The following is a 27,333-nucleotide window of genomic DNA, read 5'->3' on the forward strand; positions in this document are numbered from 1 at the left end:
TGGGCCATGTCCATTAAAATACAAATGGAGGGAGCTCAAATCCCCATAAAAGCAATAAATAGACATAAAAAATAATCAAATCAACGGTCATTTCACTGCAGCTTTTATTTTCTAAACGGAATCCCGTTTTCAAAGTGTTTTCCTACTAAAAATAAGGGGCTTTTGAAAAGAAGTCCTGTACTTTGGTTTATTTGCGAAAAAGAATCTTCTAGTTTTACCATTTGCAAATAGAGTCATCAGACATCATGTTGGAGGGAATTTTGTAAATCAGGTCATGCCATCAATTTGACCAAAATACTCTCGGTGGATTTTTTTAAAGAGGAATTCTAGACTGAAGAGAGCCCTTGCAAAAAAGAGGTGAAAGGGCTCTCCTATTGGCTACACATGACCATCATGCATTAATAACGGCTGAAAAGTCAAACACGATGGTGATGTGCAGCCAATGGGGGAGCCCTTTCACCTCTTTTTTGCAAGGGCTCCCTTCAGTCTAGACTTCCTCTTTTTTTAAACTCATAAAAAGACCGAAATGTTATAAATGGGAAAAGACAAAAGTTACCTTATAAAATGACCAAATTACCAATGACGGTCAGTGATAAAGTTTTAAACCATGGGTGTGGGAATAACATTTCTATCAGCCTTTTCCCGGATCTTGTTCACAAATCAGTCTATTTTTAATTGTTTAAAATCCACATGAGAATACATCTTCCATCAATCTTAGCGCATTTATAATGGCACAGATAACTAAAGATAAACTCCTGTGAGTTTAGCATTCCTCACTAACTAAATAGAAAATCAACTTGCTAAAAAACTACTAAGAAGAACAAAGTCTTGTAGAAGATAAGACTGCCCATGAGACCTTCAAACTTTCAATACTAAGTGATACAACAAAATATCTAATTTTTTTTTTTTGATGGGTAAATATCTAAAAAATCTAGGGAAAATGACCAAATGAAAGGGCTTTCTACTGACTATGACATTTGAAGAGGGGAGACTTGAAAATAACCAATCTAGAGTGATGGTGACTGGTTTGTAAGGGTTTAGGACAAAAATACCCTCATTTTTAAAATACCGCCACCTCTCTCTCTCTCTCATGGGATGATCCCAACCATCAATTAGAGGGCCACAATTCCTCTCTCTTTCTCTCTCATGGGATGATCCCAACAGTCCATTAGAGGGCCACAATGCCCCCCCCCTCTCTCTCTCGTGGGATGATCCCAACCGTCCATTAGAGGACCACAATGCCACCCTCTCTCTCTCATGGGATGATCCCAACCGTCCATTAAAGGGCCACAATGCCCCCCTCTCTCTCATGGGATGATCTTAACCGTCCATTAAAGGGCCACAATGCCCCCTCTCTCTCATTTCCTCTCTCTCATGGGATGGTCCCAACCGTCCATTAGAGGGCCACAATGCCCCTCTCTCTCTCACGGGATGATCCCAACCGTCCATTAGAGGGCCTCAATGCCCCCCTCTCTCTCTCATGGGATGATCCCAACCGTCCATTAAAGGGCCACAATGCCCTCCTCTCTCTCATGGGATGATCCCAACCTTCCATTAGAGGGCCACAATGCCCCTCTCTCTCATGGGATGATCCCAACCGTCCATTAGAGGGCCCCAATGCCCCCCCTCTCTCTCATGGGATGATCCCAACCGTCCATTAGAGGGCCCCAATGCCCCCCCTCTCTCATGGGATGATCCCAACCGTCCATTAAAGGGCCACAATGCCCCCCTCTCTCTCATGGGATGATCCCAACCTTCCATTAGAGGGCCACAATGCCCCTCTCTCTCTCATGGGATGATCCCAACCGTCCATTAGAGGGCCCCAATGCCCCCCTCTCTCTCATGGGATGATCCCAACCGTCCATTAAAGGGCCACAACGCCCCCCTCTCTATCATGGGATGATCCCAACCTTCCATTAGAGGGCAACAATGCCCCTCTCTCTCATGGGATGATCCCAACCGTCCATTAGAGGGCCCCAATGCCCCTCTCTCTCTCTCTCATGGGATGATCCCAACCGTCCATTAAAGGGCCACAATGCCCCCCCCTCTCATGGGATGATCCCAACCTTCCATTAGAGGGCCAGAATGCCCCTCCCTCTCTCATGGGATGATCCCAACCGTCCATTAGAGGGCCACAATGCCCTCTTTCTCTCATGGGATGATCACAACCGTCCATTAGAGGGCCACAATGCCCTCTTTCTCTCATAGGATGATCACAACCGTCCATTAGAGGGTCACAATGCCCCGCAGGTTCGTGCACCTCTCTCCGGTATCCTCTTATTCTGAGTGAACCTCCTCTCACAGGTTGGTAGTCTCTCCCTCTCAGTTGTTTAAACCAATGGTAATCCTAAATAAACAACTTATAAACACTCTAAAACCACTGCTAAGTCTATATAAACCACTTATAAACACTCTAAACCACTGATAGGCTTATATAAACCACTTATAAACACTTTAAGCCACTGATTACCCTATATTAAACACTTGTAAACACACTAAACCACTCCTAGGCTTATATAAAACACTTATAAACACTCTAAACTACTGTTTACCCTATATAAACCACTTGTAAATACTCCAAACCACTGCTTACCCTATATAAACCACTTGTAAACACTCTAAACTGCTGTTAGGCTTACATGAACCACTTATAAACACTCTAAACCGCTGCTTACACTGTATAAACAACTTATAAACACTCTAAACAACTGTTTACCCTATATAAACCATTTGTTAATACTCTAAACCACTGCTTACCCCTATATAAACCAGTGCTTACACTGTATAAACAACTTATAAACACTCTAAACCACTATTTACCCTATATGAACCACTTGTAAAAACTCTAAACCACAACTTACCCCTATATAAACCACTTACAAACACTATAAACCATTGCTTACACTGTATAAACAACTTATAAACACTCTAAACCACTGTTAAGCCTATATAAACCACTTATAAACACTATAAACCACTGTTAGGCTTATATAAACAACTTATAAACACTCTAAACCGCTGCTAGGCTTACATGAACCACTTATAAACAATCTAACCCAGTGCTTACACTGTATAAACAACTTATAAAAACTCTAAACAACTGTTTACCTTATATAAACCACTTGCAAATACTCTAAACTACTGCTTACCCCTATATAAATCACTGCTTATACTGTATAAACAACTTATAAACACTCTAAACCACTGTTAAGCCTATATAAACCAGTTATAAACAATCTAAACCACTGTTAGGCTTATATAAACAACTTATAAACACTCTAAACCATTGTTTACCATATATTATACACTTATAAATCCTCTAAGCCAGTGCTAGGCTTATATAAAATACTTATGAATACTCTAAACCACTGTTTACCCTGTATAAACCATATATAAACACTCTAAATCACTGATAAGCCTATATAAACCACTTATAAACACTCTAAACCACTGATAGGCTTAGATAAACCACTGTTTACCCTATATAAACCAGTTGTAAACACTCTAAACCACTGATAAGCCTATATAAACCACTTATAAACACTATAAACTACTTCTTACCCTGTATAAACCATGTATAAACACTCTAAACCACTGATAAGCCTATATAAACCACTTATAAACACTATAAACCACTGATAGGCTTAGATAAACCACTGTTTACCCTATATAAACCAGTTGTAAACACTCTAAACCACTGATAAGCCTATATAAACCACTTATAAACACTATAAATTACTTCTTACCCTGTATAAACCATGTATAAACACTCTAAACCATTGATAAGCCTATATAAACCACTTATAAACACTCTAAACCACTGATAGGCTTAGATAAACCACTGTTTACCCTATATAAACCAGTTGTAAACACTCTAAACCACTGATAAGCCTATATAAACCACTTATAAACACTATAAACTACTTCTTACCATGAATAAACCATGTATAAACACTCTAAACCACTGATAAGCCTATATAAACCACTTATAAACACTCTAAATCACTGATAGGCTTATATAAACCACTGTTTACCCTATATAAACCAGTTGTAAACACTCTAAACCACTGATAAGCCTATATAAACCACTTATAAACACTATAAACTACTGCTCACCCTGTATAAATCACTTATAAACACTTTAAACCATTGTTAATCCTTATAAACCATAAACACTCTAAACCACTGGTAAGCCTTAATAAACCACTACTTAGGATTATAAACCACTACTAAGGATTCTTAACCAAAGAAGCTATATAAACCACTATAAACACCCACTCCAGTAGTGATTTATGGTAGTGAAATAATGGTTTACAGTAAAATAACAATGATTATAAAGTGTTTAAAGTAATTTAAATATGATTAAATAGTGATTGAAGGCTTTGTGCAATGGAAGACAGTAGTTTAACATGGAAAACTTTCATTCAAGTTTATAAACATGCCTTATAATGGAAAGAGAAGGGAGATGGCTACAAATACACACCTTTCCATTCATTGGAGGCTTTGTGCAATGGAATGGTAGTTTCTAGTGAAGATTTTTACGATTTCGGAATCTAATAACGTTTTTTTTTGCAATAGTTGTTGTAAATGGAGGCGTTTTCCAATGCAATGAAGGGTTAGGGAGGCTTTGAAATCTAAAAATGAGGTTTTCAGCAATAGAATGGAGCTCTTGGCATCTAACAATAGAGGTTTTTGGGTTTCAAAAATGGAGGTTTTTGGGTTTTTCATACGTACGTAGGTGGGAGGAAGAAGAAGAAGAGAGAAAAAGGTGGGTTTTGGGATTTGTATTCTAAAGTAATCATTTCAAAAAGGTGATTTGATAGGGAGAGAGAGAGAGAGAGAGAATCAAGGGCATTTTAGTCATATGCACTCTTGATTGGTGATTTACAAAACACTCATCTTCAAATGTCATAGTCAGTAGAAACCCCTTCTATTTGATCATTTTCCAAAAAATCTAACAAACAAACAAGCGACTGTCAAGTACCGTATGGGCGCACCACCATGTTATTTGATCCCACATGTTTTCAATTAAAAGGCCAATAAAAAGACTCCTAAAATAAGAGTCCAATCAAGAAGATTACATTACGTAGCCAACTTGAGTTTTACAAACTTTTTGAAAGAGAGAAGGGACTTTCCTCTTTCTGTCATTTCATATTTATTTTGATAGTAGTAAGTACCGGCAACCCGTCATTTCATATTTATTTTGATAGCAGTAAGTACTGGCAGCACTTAAACTTCAATTCGTGTCCATCAACATCATTACTGAAAAGAAAAACCATGTGTTACATGAGTGAAGTGCTTATAAATACTCCATCTCATCACTACTTGTCTCATAATCACACCTCAGTTAAGATAAGCTCTTCATCTCCTCTTCCCTGTAGGCCCCATCTTCTTGTTCCTCTTCGCAGCATCTTAGAAAAATTTCAACATGGCCAATCACCTTACAACCGTTTCAATCACTCAAACATTGAAGCTGACTATCACCCGGCGATCAGCAAATTACCAACAAAGCTTCGCAGATTATGATTTCATCCAATCACTAAAGAGTGACTATAAGGTGATCAATGGAATTCGTAATGTTTTACCCATAGTTTCAAAATCCCGGCCCCAGCATCATTAATTAATTACTAACCCGTTCAAGTTGGCTCCTTTTTACATTGGCTGTGTTCTTGTTCTAGTCCTCAATTTGTTCTATAAATTCAATCAAATTAAACTGCTTCTGACTCTCTCGAGTACTCGACTGTATCAACAAAGTACTCAGGCCACATTAATTGGTTACTCAGCCGCATCACACCAAGTCAACTAAACTCTGCTTTGGCTGCGTTTTGAGTTGTATATGTGTTTTGAAACATTGATTTTCCCATCTTTAGCAATGTGGATTGTACTAACTTGTTGGGTGTTTGTAGGGTGAGATGTACGAGAGGCACTTCAAAAAGCTCAAGGAAGATGTGAGGTGTTTGCTCGGAAAAGTAGACCAAAGTGTAGATCGACTGAACCTGATCGATACTCTCCAATGCTTAGGGGTTGGGTATCACTACAAAAAGGAGATCCAGGAAGCACTGAGGATAATATCCATAAATGACTACAACATGGGAGAGGATCTCTATGCTACGGCTCTTCGGTTTAGGCTACTTAGACAACATGGGTTTGAGGTCTCACAAGGTGAATATGTTCTCCATGGTTGCAACTTGGGTCGGGTAGGGTTGGGCTTTTGCTAAAAAATGAATTGGAATCAACCCGAACCCGACACGGTTTTATGGTAAAAGCTCAACCCGAATTCCCAAAAAATTGACCCAAGTTACACCCAGTGACTTATCCACACAATGTTGCCTGTAAACTTGTTATGGATCTCTGACCTTTGCAGTGTTAATTTGTGAGAGACAGATGTTTTCAATGGCTTCAAGGATGATAAGGGTGATTTCATGGCATCACTTTGTGAGGATACGAAAGGTATGTTGAGCTTGTATCAAGCATCACACCTTGCTTTTGAAGGAGATGTTAGGAAATAATCCTAATGGTGGATGCGGCTTTTGCAAGATCGACGGTCAAGATCATTTGGTTAGTTAATTACTTTTATGAAAAGTCATTAATGAAAAGACTTTATGTGAAAAGGTATAAACGTAAAGAGACGTTTGGGGAGAGGGATCGGCGCGATGAGGAGTCGCATCTCTTCCCACAAACGCTTATAAAAAGTACTCTTGGGTCCTATTTGCACACAACGAATTTGTTTCCAAACTTTGAGAATCCACGCTTGAAGAGAAAGGAAACTGGTCACCATCACCGACTATTGTGTAGCAAAGAGAAACCTTAAGAGAAAGAAAAATAAGATTCATGGCTTCCGGTATGTCTTTTTCTCATTTCAATTTATTCCATATTGTTACATGTGATTTTCTCAATGTTGAAATGCTAAGATCCGTTGCCGGTGTTCATATTCTATCGAACACTTACATGTGGTATCAGAGCCACGGTTCCGGCGAGAAAATGGCGAGAAAATCACATTAAAAGTAATTGAAATAGGGTTTGTGAAAACTTGTATTTTGAGTGCCGCCATCAATTTTGGAGTCGAATCGATGATTAAATGGCATTGAAACATTGCTTGTGTTCCCATGAATCCAACGCAACAAACGGTTCGTCGATCCGATGTCTGGATTGCGTTTGGCGGTGATTTAAAGATGAAAATTTTAACTTTTGGGGAAGTTTTAGACCTTGCCGGAAAATAGTGTGCCGCCGGCGACCGTCTTGTCCAACCGGAGATTTTCCGACTTGGTTGCGAAGTTCGTTGAGAGACGAGTCCAACGGCGTATTGTGAGCCTCAATCGGACTTCAAACGAAGCCGCAATAATAAATCGAACTTTGAGTGTTTTTTCGGATTTTGCTGGAATTTTCACTATTTTAATGAAGAAGACGATGAATAGTGTCGGGCTTGGCGGGCCGAACCGGGCCGCGCGGGCCCATCAAGGATCCGCGACAGGCTTTTCAATTAAAAAGGGCCCAGTAGACCCTCTAAGTCCACCAGACCGCATGGCCCAACCTGACCTGAACCGGCCCATAGGCCTAAACGGCCCAAATCTGTGTTTGACTCGGTTTGGCCCATTTTTGTGAGATTTTTGGCCAGATTATAGTGGTTCTGGAGGTTTTGCACCATTTTGAATCCATTTTTTGGGTCAGTTTTGGCATTTGGCATCTGTATCATATAGGTATAGTGTAAATTCAAAAACTTTTGATTTTTCAACTTGGTTTTTGAGTCAAATATTTTAGGGTTTTAGCCCAAGTAAAACTGGTTCCGAACGTTTTGCAACCCTTTGAAACCATTTTTGCTATCCATTTTGCCATTTGAGCACTGTATAATACACTTATAGTGTGTTTTTAACATTTTTGACTTTATAAATTTGGTTCTGAGTCAAAAGTTTTGGAGTTTTGGGCTCGGATTAGATTGGTTCCTAAGGTTACAGATCGTTTTGGACCTATTTTTGAGGTCATTTTTGGTATTTAAGCACTGTATGATATAGTTACAGTGTAAAATCAAGACTTTTGGTTTTGTAAGTTTGATTTTAAGTCAAATATTTTGGGGTTTTGGACTTGGGTTAGACCATTCCTATGGTTTTAGACCATTATGAACCCGTTTCCAAGGTCTGTTTTGGTGTTCGGAGTCTGGATTTTAAAATTCCAGTGTAATTTTATAACTTTTGGGTTTTTTAAAGTGGGCCTTGAGTTTAATTTTGATTTCAAACTCTTGAAGAATTAACTAAATGCCATGGAGACCCAGTTATGTAAAGTTTTGATGTTATTTAATGATTAAAACTCAGTCAATGAACACCTTTGGTTTCTAATTCTTAACTTAAGCACCCCTATATGTTGTTTATATGCTTTATGTTTTGCATATAACTTAAGGGTTAAAATGATTAGTTGAAATCATATATGGGACTAAACTTTTAACTTGAATGCACATTAGTTCATGCCAGATATGCTTAAAACCCAAGCTTATGGTTATAATAAACTGATAGTGTGTATTTTCAAATCCTAAAACATTGAATTATGTTTGATCATGGAACTTGAAAGTTGGTTTTGTATACACAAGTTTATTACGTTGTTCATTATTTTTAGTTGAAATTGAACTATATCTTGTTATGATTGGTCACTAAATGAATGGACAAAGAACTGCGATTCCAACTGGGAAACGAAATCGCTTAAGGTTACGTGGTTAATTTTGAGAACAGTGTCGCATACAATGACACATTTATGGACTATGAACCACTTTCAATTGCGACTATTTGTCCAAGAGCAACACTTAGCCCAACGGATGACTGTTGTTTTGCACAAATAGGCGGTGTGAGAGGGCTAGGCCTGGGTAACCTGGTTTGGGGTTATACTTCTGCCCAACGGTGATGTGCGCCTCAAGTATAGGGTTATCAGGCCCTAGTTGGTCTCATGGGAGAGCCAATTGTGTGCTGTGGCACGGCCCAACGGACGGCCCACGGTGACACGCTTGGTGTCTCTCCAGAATCACAGTATTGTGATTTCCTGAATTGAAAATCGTTTGTGTGTTGTGGCACGGCCCAACGGACGACGCACAATGACACGTCTGATGTTTCGTCGGGGTCACATTTTTGTGTTTTTTTTTGTGATTCTGGGCAATCTAACTAATTTTCCCTTAAGATAGATTGATTGAGTATTGTATGTGAGAACCAATTGTGTGCCGTGGCACGGCCCAACGGACGACCACGGTGATACACCGGTGTCTCTTCATAATCATGGTATTGTGTTTTCTAAACTAGAAACCAATTCTACATCATGGCACGGTCCAATGGACGACCCACGATGGCACATATGGTATCTAATTAGAAGCACACTTATGTATCATCATGATTTTATACATTTTAGTCATTCTTTTCAGTTGGAATGATTAAAATCGTGGATTGAGTTAATTAAACTCCATTTCTGGACTGAATAGGTGTTATAAGAAGTGAGCATGTTTGGAACTGCAAGTCTGTGTCTGTGACATTGAAGTTGTTGGTATCTTAGTGTCTTTTCTAGATACCGATTATGTTGAGTACTTTAGTGGGTCAGAAACCTTAGCAAGTGATGGAATAGATCTGCATAATTCAAGACTACAAAAGGCTAGACTATGTATCATTGAATGACAGGCTCACTAAACCCACATCTAAAAGATGCTTATGAATAGTGGGAGTTCAATGTTAGTATCACTCTATTAGTAATGGTAGACCTCCATTTTTTATGCAATTCGAGATATTTTTAAGACTCGAAAATGCAAAGGTGTTCTTGAATTCTTGAATGTAGTTAGTGAATATTTTAGAGGATCATTGGAAGCACTTGTAAATACCCTTATGATGTGTTTTGATAACCTTAAAGTATATTCACCAAAGTTGTAGTTTTGAGCACACTTTGAAAGGCTTTAGATTCAGAACCTTATTGTACATTTAGAATTCTATGTGAGGTCTTGGTGCGAGTTAGGTGCTTAGTAGAGGAGAGTATACCATTATATCGGGAAATAGAATAAAGGTGGCTGTTGAATCCATTATTACTCGCCACTCTTTTCTGAAATTTTGGTTTCATATGAACTAGAAATCTTATTCTAGAAAAACTTGATTCCTTTGGCTATGAATCAAGGTTTGGAAGTATAATGGATTCTCTCTAGTTTTTCATTTCCCATTTAGTGATTTTGGTTCTCTTCAGGGCAATCCTTATTGACTTGGATTGCACTTCTCTCAAGGTCAGACTTGGCCTACCTTGCATTAGAATAAGATAATCAGTATTGTTAGAAATAAATGAAATCGCGTGAACAAGAACTTATCCAATCAGTAGGTTAAGTTTTTTAACCACATATCTGAGGATAGTTGGGTAAAAGAAGAATTCTAGATTCACTTGATTTTACCGATTTAAACAATGATACGGGGTACATTGAAGGAGAAATATACAAAGATTAATCGGTTTAGGGTGTTACCAAGAGTATTGATCTACTAAAGGTCATTCACAATGACATCTTGGATCTTTGGACTCTGACAGTTGGTGCCGGAAGGTGTTACCCTTTTGGTTAAATTTTCTAGCCATATTTAAATGTGTCTCTCTAATCAAAAGTAGAGGCCCTATCTTTGTTTGTGATCTATAAGGTAAGAGTCGAGAATTAACTTGACATAAACGATCAAAACAATAAGGGTCATTTATGCAACTCTCTGTTGCCTAAAATTGTGGGTTAAAACTCTTAAAACACCCATGTATTTTGTGATCCAAGTAAGGCTGTGCCTAAGACCCTTTAAGATTTATAGGTCATAAGGAAGCTGAAATTGGGAAACATGCAACTTTGGGTTGTTTACATGAGGCAAAAGTTTATAACCCACGAATATAGTGATTAAGCTCTATGACCATAAGTTGCAATTTCATAGATTATCTTAAAGTATTTAAGGGTTTTAGGTTCTGTTGATTGACCCATAGTACGTATATTGTCGGGATTAAATGTGCCAAGACTTCTAAAGGATGGTGACCTTAGTGGGAGTGTAGTGTCTTTAGTAAAATCACCTTTAAGGAGAACCAGATTGTAGTACCGGCACTGGTGATCCAAGATAAGGTGGTACCAATGCTCATTAGAACATTAAAAGACACATATAAGTTAACAACCCACATTATAGATGTTTTGGTGGTGACAACTACCGAACAATCCTTGAGGCTAAGGAAAGAGGCACATAGTCTGTAGACTTAGAGATTCTGCTTAAGGTTTAGAGCAGACTTCTCGACAATTGTACATAAAGTTTCATCAAGTATTCTCTATGTTAAGTTTTAAGGAATTGTCACAGGATAATGGATATATCTTAAGGTCGGAGGAGTAATATTATTTTCCTCGTGTTATGTGTTGATGGTATACTACTTACTAGTAGTACTTAGCCATGTTCAATGATATTCATACAAAAGAATTCAGGTGAAGCATCCTACATAATAGGAGTTTAGATTCACCTAGTTGGGACTCGAGGATTGCTGAGATTGCAGAAAGTCTATCTTGGTAAAGTCCTAAGTATTGAACATGGATAAATTACTCAATTTGTAGTGTTCCTATAGTTAAGGGTGATATATTCAGTCAGTTCCAAGGTCCCAGGATCGATTCATTATAGGAGTAGATAAAGAGGTTCCCTAATAGTTCCGCAATTGGGGTCTATTGAATAATTAAATCTGCACCTATCTGTGTATAACCTATATGGTGGGCAAATTTAGAAAGTACCAATGTTATTTATGTACGGATCATTGGAAATTTACCAAAAGGTTATATATTGTCTGTAAGGGACTAAAGGTTTAATGCTCACATAAAGTAAATGAGATAACCCTAGTGTGATTGGTTAATCTAATTCCGACTGTTGTCGGAACACCTAGAGTTCTGCTCTAATATATTTTGCAGAAAGTCCTAAATCGTGGAAGAATGTCAAATTGACACTCAGTTGCTTCCACCTTGGGTACGGAGTTTATTGTGTACTTCAAGGCCTTGTACTATGCCTTGAAGTCGCGGAATTTTATCTCAGGGTTTTATCTTGTTGATAGTCGACAAGTTACTGGGAATGTATTGTGATAATTCCGCTGCGGTTTTACAATTCCAAGAATGACAAATCAAGTAATGTGGTCAATGTATTTACATATTGTCGTGAGGAAGTTCAGAATCAGTGTGTATCTGAAGATTACATAAGCACCGCACTTATGTTGGCAAATCCTTTGACTGAGGGCTTGTCACCAAAGCTCTTCAGAGAGCATGTAGCGCGCATAAGGTTGGTTGACACTTTTGATAGCCTATGACAGTGGGAGTCTGCATTAGGTATTAAGATACACTGTTGTGATCACATTTTATTTTATGATTCTGATATATATTATTTTCTACCGCTCCATTTTGTGCACATTACGTAAATGGATTGTGAGTAAGAGGTAGAATGTCTGTAGACTATTTTGGACCATGTTTACATCTTATGCATGTATGCTTTTACATTCATGTTAGTAAGAATTACTAATAATATAATCATGGGGTAGGCTATTGGGTAGAGTTGGTGACCCAATGGTTACATGGTTTATTGTTGGTAGTTTTTGCTAAACGGAATGTTGAGTTTATTATCTAACTAATTTAAAGTTATGATCCTTATGTTTGGCTCAAAGATCTTGCTAGCCAAGTGGGGGAATGTTAGGAAATAATCCTAATGGTGGATGTGGCTTTTGCAAGATCGACGGTCAAGATCATTTGGTTAGTTAATTACTTTTATGAAAAGTCATTAATGAAAAGACTTTATGTGAAAAGGTATAAACGTAAAGAGACGTTTGGGGAGAGGGATCGGCGCGATGAGGAGTCCCATCTCTTCCCACAAACGCTTATAAAAAGTACTCTTGGGTCCTATTTGCACACAACGAATTTGTTTCCAAACTTTGAGAATCCACGCTTGAAGAGAAAGGAAACCGGTCCCCATCACCGACTATTGTGTAGCAAAGAGAAACCTTAAGAGAAAGAAAAATAAGATTCATGGCTTCCGGTATGTCTTTTTCTCATTTCAATTTATTCCATATTGTTACATGTGATTTTCTCAATGTCTTCCCACAAACGCATATAAAAAGTACTCTTGGGTCCTATTTGCACACAACGAATTTGTTTCCAAACTTTGAGAATCCACGCTTGAAGAGAAAGGAAACCGGTCCCCATCACCGACTATTGTGTAGCAAAGAGAAACCTTAAGAGAAAGAAAAATAAGATTCATGGCTTCCGGTATGTCTTTTTCTCATTTCAATTTATTCCTGTAGACACCCCATTTTGACTGTGCCCTAAATCTTTCAAGTTTGACCTAAACCTCATCAAATGAATTAGTTAGGGTCCCAAGCTTCACCCTAGGTTGGATTATGGTTTTCTCTTCCCCCTTGCAAATTTCATTGAGATCGGGGTTCGTTTGTTTAGCGTTCAGATTGAAAAGGTGTGTGTAGTGCAAGGAGAGGGTGGCCCGCATTGTTTCCTTAATTTACCCCAAAAACCTTGTATTTTAGGAAAAAACCAAACCAGATCAAGCCCCTAAATGCCCATGAATACATTTTTAGAAGCCTTATAACCTCAGAAAAATCCTCGAAAAATTTCAGAAAGTTTCGCCGAAAAAATTCGGAAAAGACAAGCGGAGTTTGTGTGGTTATCAGGGAGTGGGGGGTGCATTAGCCATTTAGGGTCGCGCATTTGTGCGCTTATCAATTGAGTGCCAATATCAAATTTCTAAAAAAACCTATAAATATCTGTTTAATCTCATTTGTAAAAAAAAAAAGAAAAGAAAAAAAATCTCTGTTTAGAGAGAGAGAGAGAGAGAGAGCGAGAATCGTAGAGAGAGAGAATAGATCTGTGTTTTTTTTTCCGATCGTTTTTTTTAATCCCGATCATTTTCCGGTAAGGTTTTCCGGCCATTTGCATTTCTCCGGTAAGCTTTCGGTTGATTCATTCTTTGTAATGATCTTGTTGTTTTAATTTTCCATTTGATCTTGAAATCCCTAGTCCTTTAGATCCGAAACCTTTTCTTATTCTTTTCCGATCAAAACTCCGGTCATCTTCTCCGATTATCTCTTCGGTCAATTGCTAGATCTCTAGTTGATAAAATCTTCTTTTTCACCAGTTGAAATTGCCTCTTTTCAGCAGATCTTAGAGGATTTTCTTAAATTTCAAGCTCTAAATCTCAGATCTAAAACTTTTAAACCCCTAATTCCGTCCATCAATCGTCTTCTCCGATTATCTCCGGCGGAATTCCGATCAAATTCTGAGCACATAGATCTTCACAGATCTGGATGCTCTGTGTAATTGACGGAAATTTTAGAGAATATTGGAGATCTTATTTTGATTTAAAAAAAAAGAAAGAAGAAGGACGCTAGCTCTGTACTTTAAGAAGAAGAAGAGAAGGTTGGAAGAAGAGAAGGTTGTTTCGTCTTGAACGGAGTCACGGAGGAACAAAGAACCGGATCTGTCAGGGGAAACTAAAGACAAAAGGTCTCGGATTGAAGAAGCTATACATCTTTGGAGTGATTTTTTTCATCCATCTCATTCGCAAAAAGGTATTCTCTAATTTTGTCTGTTTCTAATATATACTTTGTTGTTTCTGTTTGTATTGGCTGGAATTAGGATCTGTGGATGGATGAATTGGACTTATTTTTTTTTTTAGTTTTATCAGTGAAATGAATGGATAAATGTTCTAAAACGTGGTTTTGATGACTCAGGATATAAAAATGCAAGCAGTGTCAGTACACTTGCAGGGATATGTTAATAATAATATCGATTCCCTTGAAGCAAATATTCACACCATTTCTCATTTGATATTAAAAGCCCCCAACACATTTCTTAATAATAGCAGCCTTACCTTCGTTTATAAATTTTTTTTTAAGAGGGGAGGAGGATGCTGGACTCAGTTAGCTTGTATGTCTCTTGAATGATAATTATAGTTTTCTTATTACACAGGCATTTGTGAATTGAAAAAGAAAATTTTCCTAGAGGCTATAGTCATACACTTTGAATTTTTTATTTTATTTTATTGTTTTAGTTGGTTGAATTAGTGCAGCCTGCATGTTGTATTTTATTGGAATATATAATTGTACACTTGAAAAATGATGCTTTCCAAAATGATGATGGAATGCTTCAGTTCATTTTTTTTACCCCGAAGAGATTTTTTTTTTGGAGTAATAATAATATATGTTTACGAAGATTGCATTTCCTCATTGAAATATGTCAATTTGGAAATCTCAGAATTTAATATGCGATTAGCTTATATAAGGTATGGAGGAGAACAGCATTTAATTAAATATTTTGTCTTCATTTTGAGTGTTATACTGATTGAGTCATGCCCTCTCGATTGCACAGTTTGCCTTTTCTTCCAATTCCTCTTCTTTGAAAAGAAAATGTTAGTCTCATCATGTGCTATAGTTGTACAGATTTTCTTATCTATTAATTCTTAAAATAGTGATCATTATGTTGATAATTTTCTAATGAATGATGGATAAAATGAGTTAGGGAAACTTTTAATATATGGTAGTGACAAAATCAGAACATGATAAAGTATAGCATATAAGATATTTGTTATTGGCATTACATTGTTTTAGTGTTTGAAATATTTAATGTTTAAATTTTCAGAAAATTTTCAAATCAGCCCCTATTTTCTACAGCCCCTGTTTCAGTTCCTGTTTTCTATGACCTTTGTTTCAAACCCTATTTCAGCCTATGCTTTGTGTCTATAAAAACAGTTCAATCCATGGTTTACCTTGTTTTGCATAATACAAAATCCAGTTTCAGTCTTCCTGTTTTATATCCAGCCCATTTTTTTCATGTATAATCCATTTATTTGCAGTTTAGTTCTGGATCTATGAGTAGTCTAATTCTTGTTCTATGTGCAGTTTATTTATTTGAAATTCAACCCCTACATCTTTGTGATATGTACATCCCCCCATTTATCTTGTATAATATTTGCAGCCTTTACTCTCTTGATATTAACAGTAATCACCTCTTTAATATTAGTAGCTCTCTCACCTTTAGTCATTTCTGTCCATCTCTATTTCAACACTCGTTTTTTTTATGAATCATATCCTTGCTATGATTAGTGTTGTTTGTGCTTGGTATTCTTCTTGATTTGTATCTTGTTAAGAATTTCATTTCATTTTTATTATCAAGTTGAATTCAGATTTTGTGTTGTATAAATTATTAAAGTTTAAATCCTGGTCATAAATTTCATTTGTTACCCTCAATTTTATATGGTTGATACAAATAAAAATAAAATACAAATACCCTTGAAAAGGACGATGAAGGCGCTAGCCTAAGCCCATTTTAGATGTTTTTATTTAAATAAATTGTTTAGATAGGAAGAAGGAGATCAGATGACTACTCTATTCGATATTATCGATATGAGTACTGTCTGATTTCAAGGCGGGATGTAGAAATATTATTATGTGTATTTGATATCAGATGATTACTTTAGCATCATCTGATTTCATTGGAGTCCCCATATTGGGGTGATGTGTATGGTTGGGAATAGAAGTGTTTGATATTGTTTACTTTTACTTTATTAGGCTATCCAGCGGCTGGTCTGGACTAATTAATGTTGTTTACCATTTTATGATTGTTATGTTCTTGAAAATTCTTCTTTGCTTAGCACTTGATGTATGTTTATAAGAATAGAATGAAATTTACGACTATCTGGTAGTTTTTTTTCTTCTATCTTTGATAGACTAACACAGTCTTTTAGATTTTTTGATTAAATTTCTTTAGATGCTAGAATCCCCTGTCATTGTAAAGGACGATGAAGGCGCTAGCCCAAGCCCATCCTTAAGAGACTTGCTCAGTCCAAATAACACTCCCTTCTTTAATTTGGAAGACTAGCCTAGTCTTTTGGATACCCTTAAGCATTAGGAGCCTTTTCATCATAAGGGCAATGAAAGAGCTATCTAGAGCCCTTCTTAGGAGACAGGCCGTGTCTCATTCAGCCTAGTGGTTATCATCCTTTTGGGGAGACAAGCTTTGTCTCTTTTGTTTTACTCGTCGCATTCTTTTAGGGAGACAAGCTATGTCCTAGCATTCAATGCCAAACCCGTTTAGAGACAGGCTTTGTCTCATTAAAGCGCCAACCCTTTTAGGGAGACAAGCTATGTCTCACGAAAACATAATCGAACCCTTTGGAGACAAGCTTTGTCTCATTAGCCTTAGCTATCCTTTTGTTTTAGGAGACTTGCCCAGTCTCACTAACACCCCTTCTTTATCTCCTCTTCTTTTAGGAGACTAGCTTAGTCTCATGAGCACTCCCCTCTTAGGGTTGTGCATTAGAAGTCAGTCTTAGCATATGAGTCTATTCCTTAGTTAGAGAGTCAGTCCTTTGTTCAGGAATCAAATTCTATCATCATAGGGGTTAGGATTCCATCCTACCTCTCATCATATCATGTCTTTCTATCCGTTCTTGCAAGGTATAGGAAGCTATCCAACCCTTGCAGAGTCGTGTTTTTGTCATTTTTCCCCCGCGAAGCATAGGATGCTGTCCGACCTTTGCGGGATTTCAGAAGTCAGTCCTGCCTGTATGATGATAGGATTTTGTTCCTCTTGTGTCAAAAATTCCAAAAATCCAAAAACATCTCAAAAAACACTTAAAAATCCAAAAATATCTCAAAAACACTTAAAAATCCAAAAATATCTCAAAAACACTTAAAAATCTAAAAAACATCTCAAAAAACACTTAAAAATCCAAAAACATTCAAAAATACTCAAAAACAACAAAAACATTTCAAAAATACTCATAAACATTCAAAAATTTCAAAAAACATCAAAAACATCTGAAAAAACAAAAATCTTAAAATTTTGAGTCATTCAGAGTAGTTAGGGAATTTTATTCCGAACTACGTTGGCTTGATCCTCTTCTACGAGGTACGTAGTGCAGCTTGGGATTCACATCCCTAGTCCAGCCAAACCTTCAAAAAATGAGCATTTCAAACCTTTCAAAATTACAAAAATATTCAAACCTTTTTTTTCAAAGAGATCTTCCCCTAGAGTTAGGAGTCTGTCCTAGCTATTTAGGGTGTTTTAGAGTTAAGAGTCTGTCCTGATTTGTATTGATATGGTGTGTCCTGTCGTGTGAGTGTCCCTAGAGTTAGGAGGCCTTGAGTCGATCGGTTAGACATTTAGTCGAACCGATGGCTAGACTAGGAAGCATATAGTCAGCCCATGGTTTTCCTTAGGTTGCACAGCCTAGTTACACATAGGATATAGGGCCCACCTGCATTAGCTCAAGGCTAATCAACTTGCATTAGTTAGGGCATATAGAGAGTCCTAAAAATTACAACTCACATGAACTTAAGCAATTGTACAAAAAAAAAAAGCTTTAAAAATCAGTCGAGTCTAGTGGAATTGAGTCTAGGATAGCGGTTCTAGATGGTTAGGCATAGTAGTTTAGAATAGGGCATCGAACTACGTTGACTCCGATTCTTCCCGAGGCCGGGATACGTAGAGCAGCTGGGATGGACGGCCATCTTGGTCCGAGTCAGGTCGCATTAGAGTTAGGACTCATTTTTGTCCAGTCATGTATAGAATTGAATTGTGTTCTATGTTTTGCAGTGTTTTCTTACTTTATTACGCAGACCTTATACTTTTTTGGTGTGTCATGCATGTGTTTGTTCATCAGAACTTAGACACCCATTAGGCATGTCACTTATAACCTAGTTTTGCTTAGGTGACACATCTTTCATTTATTTTGTGTATGTGTTTATTATTCATCTCCGAGACATGCATGATTAGATAGACGTCTTCTTGGAGATATTCGTTCCCATTTCATATGACTTTCGCCCAAAACTCTTCAAAATTATTAAATAAATGGCATAAGAGACCAGGTGTTTGCACTTGGGCGGATGAGGTGCTCTTTCGACCTTCCGAATTCGTAACCAGGCACGAACCCTCTTTTTATCACCTCTGGTTATCCGTTGCAACAGAGTATAGTATGGGATCCTTGGCCCACTTCCTTGGATGGCGACTCTTCTTTGTTTAAGGTACGCCTCGAATCTGGGCTAGTCCCCGAATCGAGAGGTATCTCACTTTTGTATCGCCACTCATGCTGTGAGAGGCACTTTCTTTCGAGAGTTCCTTGGTAGAGCTCTCCATTCACGTGGATGATCATGAGACTTAGCGTGGGGCCCGTTCCCCGCCTCTCTCTCGGATCGGGGTCCACAATTCCATATTGTTACATGTGATTTTCTCAATGTTGAAACGCTAAGATCCGTTGCCGGTGTTCATATTCTATCGAACACTTACAGGAGAAATTGTGATGGATGAGGCCAGAGCTTTCACGACCATGCATCTCACGGATGTTCTCAAAGGGAAGAGCATAGAGCAAAAGCTGGCAAGACAAGTAGAGCATGCCTTGAAGCTTCCATTGCATTGGAGGGTGCCAAAGTTAGAGGCTAGGTGGTACATAGAAGAAATATACCTTAGAAAAGAGGACATGAGTCCTTTGTTATTTGAGATGGCTATGCTAGATTACAACATGGTGCAAGCCATATACCAGACAAACGTTAAAGCAATGTCCAAGTAAGAGAATAATAGTTTCAATTGAAACATCTCTATTTGTCTATCTATTAGCTGATTTTTTGGGCACGCCCAATCCTTGTCAGGGCCCATCAGATGAATGGTTTGCATCATCCAAACAATGTGGGCCTTGTATTTTTGGCCGACTAAGTAGATAAAGTATCTACATGATCGAGTGGAAACATTTTTCCCTATATATAAGATATTTGCTAGGAACCATCGCAGAAGGCATTTCACGGACCGGCTGTTGCATGAGAGAACAACCACATAGGTTGAATTAAATGAAGAAGACAAAAAGTGAGCCTATGTGGCTGGTCTCTCATGCAACAGCCTGTCTGCAAAATACCTTCTGCAATGCTCCCTACCAAATCCCTATATATATATATATATATATATATATATATATATATATATATAAAGTGAGCCTATGTGGCTGGTCTCTCATGCAACAGCCTGTCCGCAAAATACCTTCTGCAATGCTCCGTACCAAATCCCTATATATATATATATATATATATATATATATATATATATATATATATATATATATATATATATATATATAGAGAGAGAGAGAGAGAGAGAGAGAGAGAGAGAGAGAGAATATCTCCACTCCCTTGTTTAAATAGTGGCACAACTTTCTTCCTCCACTTTTTATAGAGGGGTGTCACTATCAAAGCAAGGGATGGAGGTTGAATAGGAATTTGTGTGGGTGTGTAAGGTACGTCTAGGGGTGGCAAAATTGGCCGAACTGGAACCGAGCCGAAACTGAACCAAAAATTCGGTTTCGGTTTGGTTAAACCAAACCGATTCAAATTTTGGTTTGGTTCGGTTTGGGGATCAAACCGAACCGAAACCGAATATTTCCAATGATTATGAGTAAGGGGTGGCAAAATTGGCGGAACTGAACTGAACCGAAAATTCGGTTTCTTACCAAACCGATTCAAATTTTGGTTCGGTTCGGTTTGGGGGTCAAACCGAACCGAAACCTAACCATTGCCACCCCTAGGTACGTCCCAATGGAATTACATTGCTCTTATATGATGTACTTATCATGGCTTAGGTGGTGGAGGAAATTGGGTCTTGGTAACAGCCTGAGCTTTGCTAGAGACCGTTTGACGGAGAGCTTTTTATGGTCTATTGGAATTTTCTCCGAACCTGAGTCTGGGTACTCCAGAGAAGTGAATACAAAAGTGATTCAACTAGTAACAACCATTGATGATATCTACGATCTATATGGAACCTTGGGAGAATTAGAGCTTTTTACTGATGTTGTAGATAGGTTTGTATTTCAATATTTTGCCTTTTTTTCTAGTAGAAAGTTTTTCAATACTTGTCTTAGTTCTTATGAAAATATGTCGTATTTTTGTCTCCTTCCCTTAGCCATTTCACTTTGGACTTTTGAGTCCAAGAGATTTCCTCATGCAAGATGATCCTTTTATGGTGATGATTTTTTTTAGATGGGATGTTAACGCGATGGAACAGCTACCAGATTACATGAAGATATGTTTTCTGGCTCTCTTCAACACTGTCAATGAAATGGCATATGACACCCTAAAAGAGCAGGGATGGGAAATCACCCAGTATCTAAAAGAAATGGTATTGCATTAATTTTCTTCATTTAGTGATGTAAAAACTAATTTCATTCTCATTCTTGGAGGTGTTACAGAAATTTTCATACGTTCAACTTATCTAGTGAGTGTTTTTGTGTAATTTAGTGGGCAGATTTATGTAAAGCATACCTCGTGGAGGCAAAATGGTACAACAATAAGTACACACCAAACCTTGACAAGTATCTTAACAATGGGGTGATTTCGATAGGCGGATCCGTCATACTAGGACATGCTTATTTTTCACTGAAACCAAAGATAACTAAGGAAGCACCAGATTGCATAGAAAACAATCCAAATGTCGTTCATTGGGCATCGATGATTGTTCGACTTTGGGATGATTTGGGGACTTCGACGGTACATTTTACTTAGCAATCTTGTTTCCTCAACCATACTGGATGTTACACTACTTGTCTAAACTCAATTGCTTCATTGTGTATACATATGTATGTATTTTTTCAGGCGGAGCTGGAGAGAGGTGATGTTCCCAAATCTATTCAGTGTTACATGTATGAAACTGGTGCTTCAGAGGCAGTTGCTCGCGAACATATCAGAGGCTTGATTAGTGATACAATGGAAGAAGATGAATAAAGATTCAATCTCTTTTTCTCTGTTTCCTGAACCTTTTATCACTGCCGCATTGGGCGGGGCACGGATTTCCCATCACTGTTACCAAGAGGGCGATGGATTTGGTGATCCAAAAAGCCAAACCAAGGAGCAAATCATGTTATTGTTGGTTGACCCCATCCATTTCGGTTAAGGAATTATATGCCCAATTTGGTTTTGGTAGTTGATGGGGATTGGTATTAGTTTGACACTAGTGGTTATCCATATATGCCCAAATGTATTGTTATCTCTTAAAGAGTGTGTGGACATAAGATTTGTATGTAATCATGTAAATCCTTCCCATCGGGATTTACAGCAAATAAAGTTAACAAGGAAGGGGTGCTTTTCTGTTATTTTGGTATTACAATTTCTCTCCAAATATTGGCTTTTTGTGGTTTTTTTTGTATTGTGGGCTGATGTCGCCTTTTTTCAGGGACTTCTCGTCCCTGTTGTAATCTCTTTTCTTCTGGAATAAATTCTGTTACTTTTTTACTAATAATAGGGGTGCTTTTCTGTTAATGACACAATACAATTTACTTTCATGCTAAATGCCACTAGGAATTCTTTTCCAACCTATACGGTCAAAATTGACACAATTGCCCCCGAAGAGACCTTTCAATCCTTCAACTCTTGTAGGGCCGCAGTAGAAGAGGTGGCCAATTCAATAGAAAGTTCAGCTTTTGTCAACTAATAGCTGCTAATTATCTTAAGCCTTTTTTTAATGACGATTTACGATTTCGAAACACCGGACTATCCACTTCTCAAGCAGTGAAATCAAATTTTTCATTAGCCCCAGATCCACAACTGAAATAGAAAAAGAACAATCACCAACAAGATGTACTTCAATGCGTATGCTAGAAGAACTAGAATACAAAATAAGAATAATAAAAAGAAGCCTTCAAAACATGGAGAAAATGGGGCAAGTTGGAACTTTGCTTCAAGCTTGCACACAATAGAGCTTCAATGGAGGTCTCTCTAGTTGAGAATCTCTACGAAAAGTTACTAACTAAATAGAAAATCAACCTGTTAAAAAACTACTAGATAAGAAGAACAAAGCCTTGTAGAACATAAGACTACCCCAGAGACCTTCAAACTTTCAATACTAAGTGATACAACAAAATATCTAAAAAATCTAACAAACAAACGAACGAGTGGCCGACCGTCAAGTACCGTATGGGCGCACCACCATGTTATTTGATCCGACATGTTTTCAATTAAAAGCCCAATAAAAAGACTCCTAAAATAAGAGTCCAATCAAGAAGATTAGATTACGTAGCCAACTTGAGTTTTACAAACTTTTTACAAACTCTTTATTGTTTTGAAAGAGAGGAGGGACTTTCCTCTTTCCGTCATTTCATATTTATTTTGATAGTAGTAAGTACCGGCAACCCGTCATTTCATATTTATTTTGATAGTAGTAAGTACTGGCAGCACTTAAACTTCAATTCGTGTCAATCAACATCATTACTGAAAAGAAAAACCATGTGTTACATGAGTGAAGTGCTTATAAATAGGGGTGTCAACGGATCCACTTCGGATCGGATCCACCTATGTCATGGTCACGATCCATTCAAATTCCTTGTCGGTCGGATCAGATTCGGATTGTTCTTTGGATCCTACTTTCCACGTCACGATCACGATCCATTTTAAATCGGACTGTCCATCGGAGTGTCCTATTATGTCATACTAAGCTTAGTACACAATTAATTTAAAAAAAAAAAAGAATTAGAATGTCAGTCCACCATAAAGAAAAGCAGTGATCGACTTCAAAGAAGTGACTAAAAACAGGGAAAAATATGTATCCACTATCCAATATTCTAAGAAGATAATAGAAACCACAAACATAGCAGGAGTTTTTCGTGCATACTACTCGGATGCTGGGAAGGCAAGGGTGCTGTGATGGCGAGAGTGAGAACAATGACTAGCGATAGCGAGGGTGAGAGCAATGACTAGGGACAGGACATTAATTAATGTCAATGGAGTAGATGGGTTATGGTTACCAATAGGAAGATGAGATGTTCGTTCCACAAATGGGGAAGGGATACTTACACGGGAAGGAAGAGGAAATTTATTTCGAAAAAGGAGATTTCATTCAATAAAGATGGAAACCGGTAACTACTAAAAGAATATGACTATTTTGACGAGAATACTCCCACTTAACATTGATGTTGCAATGATTTTGAGGGTATTTCTGTAAGATGATTTCGGACGATAGGAAGATGAGAAGTTCGTTCCACAAATGGGGAGGGGATACTTACACGGGAAGGAAGAGGAGATTTATTTCGAAAAGGAGATTCCGTTCAATAAAGATGGAAACCGGTAACTACTAAAAGAATATGACTATTTTTGACGAGAATACCCCCACTTAACATTGATGTTGCAATGATTTTGAGGGTATTTCTGTAAGATGATTTCGGACGATAGGAAGATGAGAAGTTCGTTCCACAAATGGGGAGGGGATACTTACACGGGAAGGAAGAGGAGATTTATTTCAAAAAGGAGATTCCGTTCAATAAAGATGGAAACCGGTAACTACTAAAAGCATAGAGCAAAAGCTGGCAACACAAGTAGAGCATGCCTTGAAGCTTCCATTGCATTGGAGGGTGCCAAAGTTAGAGGCTAGGTGGTACATAGAAGAAATATACCTTAGAAAAGAGGACATGAGTCCTTTGTTATTTGAGATGGCTATGCTAGATTACAACATGGTGCAAGCCATATACCAGACAAACGTTAAAGCAATGTCCAAGTAAGAGAATAATAGTTTCAACTGAAACATCTCTATTTGTCTATCTATTAGCTGATTTTTTGGGCACGCCCAATCCTTGTCAGGGCCCATCAGATGAATGATTTGCATCATCCAAACAATGTGGGCCCTCACTGTATTTTTGGCCGAGTGGAAACATTTTTCCCTATATATATAAGATATTTGCTAGGAACCATCGCAGAAGGCATTTCACGGACCGGCTGTTGCATGAGAGAACAACCACATAGGTTGAATTAAATGAAGAAGACAAAAAGTGAGCCTAAGTGGCTGGTCGCTCATGCAACACCCGGTCCGCAAAATACATCTCCACTCCCTTGTTTAAATAGTGAGAGAGAGAATCCCTTGTTTAAATAGTGAGAGAGAGAATTTATAGAGGGAAATAATATCTCCACTCCCTTGTTTAAATAGTGGCACAACTTTCTTCGTCCACTTTTTATAGAGGGGTGTCACTATCAAAGCATGGGATGGGGGTTGAATAGGAATTTGTGTGGGTGTGTAAGGTACGTCTAGGGGTGGCAAAATTGGCCGAAACGAACTGGAACCGAGCCGAAACCGAACCAAAAATTCGGTTTCGGTTTGGTTAAACCAACTTATTCAAATTTTGGTTTGGTTCGGTTTGGGGATCAAACCGAACCGAAACCGAATATTTCCAATGAGTATGAGTAAGGGGTGGCAAAATTGGCGGAGCCGAACCGAAACCGAACCATTGCCACCCCTAGGTACGTCCCAATGGAATTACATTGCTCTTTATCTGATGTACTTATCATGGCTTAGGTGGTGGAGGAAATTGGGTCTTGGTAACAACCTGAGCTTTGCTAGAGACCGTTTGACGGAGAGCTTTTTATGGTCTATTGGAATTTTCTCCGAACCTGAGTCTGGGTACTCCAGAGAAGTGAATACAAAAGTGATTCAACTAGTAACATCCATTGATGATATCTACGATCTATATGGAACCTTGGGAGAATTAGAGCTTTTTACTGATGTTGTAGATAGGTTTTTATTTCAATATTTTGCCTTTTTTCTAGTAGAAAGTTTTTCACTACTTGTCTTAGTTCTTATGAAAATATGTCGTATTTTTGTGTCCTTCCCTTAGCCATTTCACTTTGGACTTTTGAGTCCAAGAGATTTCCTCATGCAAGATGATCCTTTTATGGTGATGATTTTTTTTAGATGGGATGTTAACGCGATGGAACAGCTTCCAGATTACATGAAGATATGTTTGTTATCTGTAAAAGAGTGTGTGGACATAAGATTTGTATGTAATCTTATGGGACTTACTGCAAATAAAGTTAACACAAAAGGGGTACTTTTATGTTATTTTGGTATTATAATTTCTCTCCAAATATTGCCTTTTTGCGGTGTTTTTTTGTATTGTGGGCTGATGTCGCCTTTTTGCGGGGACTTCTCATCCCTGTTGTAATCTCTTTTCTTCTGGAATAAATTCTGTTACTTTCTTCAAAAAAAGAAGCAAAGCTCTATTTCTTTAGTCCCACATCGGTTGGGAGAAAAGTTGGAGGTGATTGAAGAGGCTATAAAAAAGTCTCCCCTCCTCTTGCTTTCTACACAATACCTCATGTGAGTGAGGCCCTCAAGGCATGGCCTACATGGCTAGACTAGGGTAATATATATATATATATAAGAGAGATAAGATAAGAACCGTTGGGAACCAACGGTCAAAACCCAACGGTCTAAAACAAGTTTAAACTTTTGGTCCAACTACCGTTGGGAAGGCGTGCCTTACCTTAAGAAACTCTTGGGGTGTCTCATGTCTTTTATAATATTATAAAAGACGACAAAGACCAGTGGGGAAGAATACTTTTGTTCTTCCCTGCAATAACAGTCCCCTCTAGTATGTTTTCTACAATTTCTGTTTTTTCTCAAGGGCATATTGGTTGCTTTGAATTTGGGGTGCAGCCCTTATTCTTAGTGTAGACATTGTATCCTCGGGACATATTTCATGGTAGCCACCTGCATAAGTGGGGAAATTAAAGTCTTTAAGAGAAAGCCTTTTGCATGCCTTGTCTACTTTATATTCTTTCTTGTTATTGCTTATTATTTGATTCTTCCAAATTTGTTTCTTCATTCCAAATTTTGCCATCACAACCCACAAGCAAACCACTAAGGTTCCGGCCCACACATGCTAGGCCTATCCAGGGAGGAGTCAGCATTTCACGAGGCCAACTCCTCCTAAGAAGTTTGGCCAACCAACCCTCTCAACCAGGAGTGCCCACCAAAAGTTCTATTGTAAACTACCCCTGAAGAATTCACTTGACATTGATGGCCCAAAATGCTAACTGCGTCCCCGTGACATGGAGTGCTCTTCGAAGGCTGGGTTGCCCTCAACTGTTTCCCCATGACACTAGCTGCTAATTATCTTAATCCTTTTTTTAATGACGATTTACGATTTCGAAACACCGGAATATCCACTTCTCAAGCAGTGAAATCAAATTTTACATTAGCCCCAGATCCACAACTGAAATAGAAAAAGAACAATCACCAACAAGATGTACTTCAATGTGTATGCTAGAAGAACTAGAGTACAAAATAAGAATAATAAAAAGAAGCCTTCAAAACATGGAGAAAATGGGGCAAATTGGAACTTTGCTTCAAGCTTGCACACAATAGAGCTTCAATGGAGGTCTCTCTAGTTGAGAATCTCTACAAAAAATTCTAGCAAAAAGAAGTAAATGAAGGTTGACTTTGTCAATAGAAAATAGAGAGTTAATGGCTTTGGAAAGTGGCAATGGGTATGGAAAAGTGGAAACATAATTGCTTAGGAAAGTGGTGGTGGAATTAGAGTTTCTAAATAG

The 27,333-nt window shown here is 38.0% G+C and overlaps 1 protein-coding gene and 1 pseudogene across 2 annotated transcripts in view; both read left to right on the plus strand.

Annotated features, from left to right (window-relative positions):
• Window positions 1–22,177, plus strand: part of LOC143875943 (alpha-terpineol synthase, chloroplastic-like) — a 37,301-nt pseudogene extending 15,124 nt beyond the window's left edge. Inside the window, exons 2-8 of the transcript XR_013250241.1 lie at window positions 5,907–6,162; window positions 6,385–6,450; window positions 19,273–19,546; window positions 20,607–20,825; window positions 21,004–21,142; window positions 21,262–21,510; window positions 21,616–22,177. The product of XR_013250241.1 is annotated as an alpha-terpineol synthase, chloroplastic-like (transcript). The remainder of the gene's footprint in view (window positions 1–5,906; window positions 6,163–6,384; window positions 6,451–19,272; window positions 19,547–20,606; window positions 20,826–21,003; window positions 21,143–21,261; window positions 21,511–21,615) is intronic.
• Window positions 22,178–24,390: 2,213 nt separating this feature from the next.
• On the plus strand, window positions 24,391–26,102 carry LOC143875945 (alpha-terpineol synthase, chloroplastic-like). The gene is made up of 4 exons (XM_077377526.1): window positions 24,391–24,505; window positions 25,298–25,516; window positions 25,694–25,778; window positions 25,989–26,102. The coding sequence occupies exons 1-4, from the start codon at window positions 24,420–24,422 to the stop codon at window positions 26,100–26,102; spliced, it is 504 nt and encodes a 167-aa protein (XP_077233641.1). The 5' UTR covers window positions 24,391–24,419.
• Window positions 26,103–27,333: the final 1,231 nt, after the last annotated feature.

The sequence above is a fragment of the Tasmannia lanceolata genome, unplaced genomic scaffold (assembly GCF_043159265.1).
Source record: "Tasmannia lanceolata isolate RefF3 unplaced genomic scaffold, GAP_Taslan_0.1 ptg000004l, whole genome shotgun sequence".
Lineage (NCBI taxonomy): Eukaryota > Viridiplantae > Streptophyta > Magnoliopsida > Canellales > Winteraceae > Tasmannia > Tasmannia lanceolata.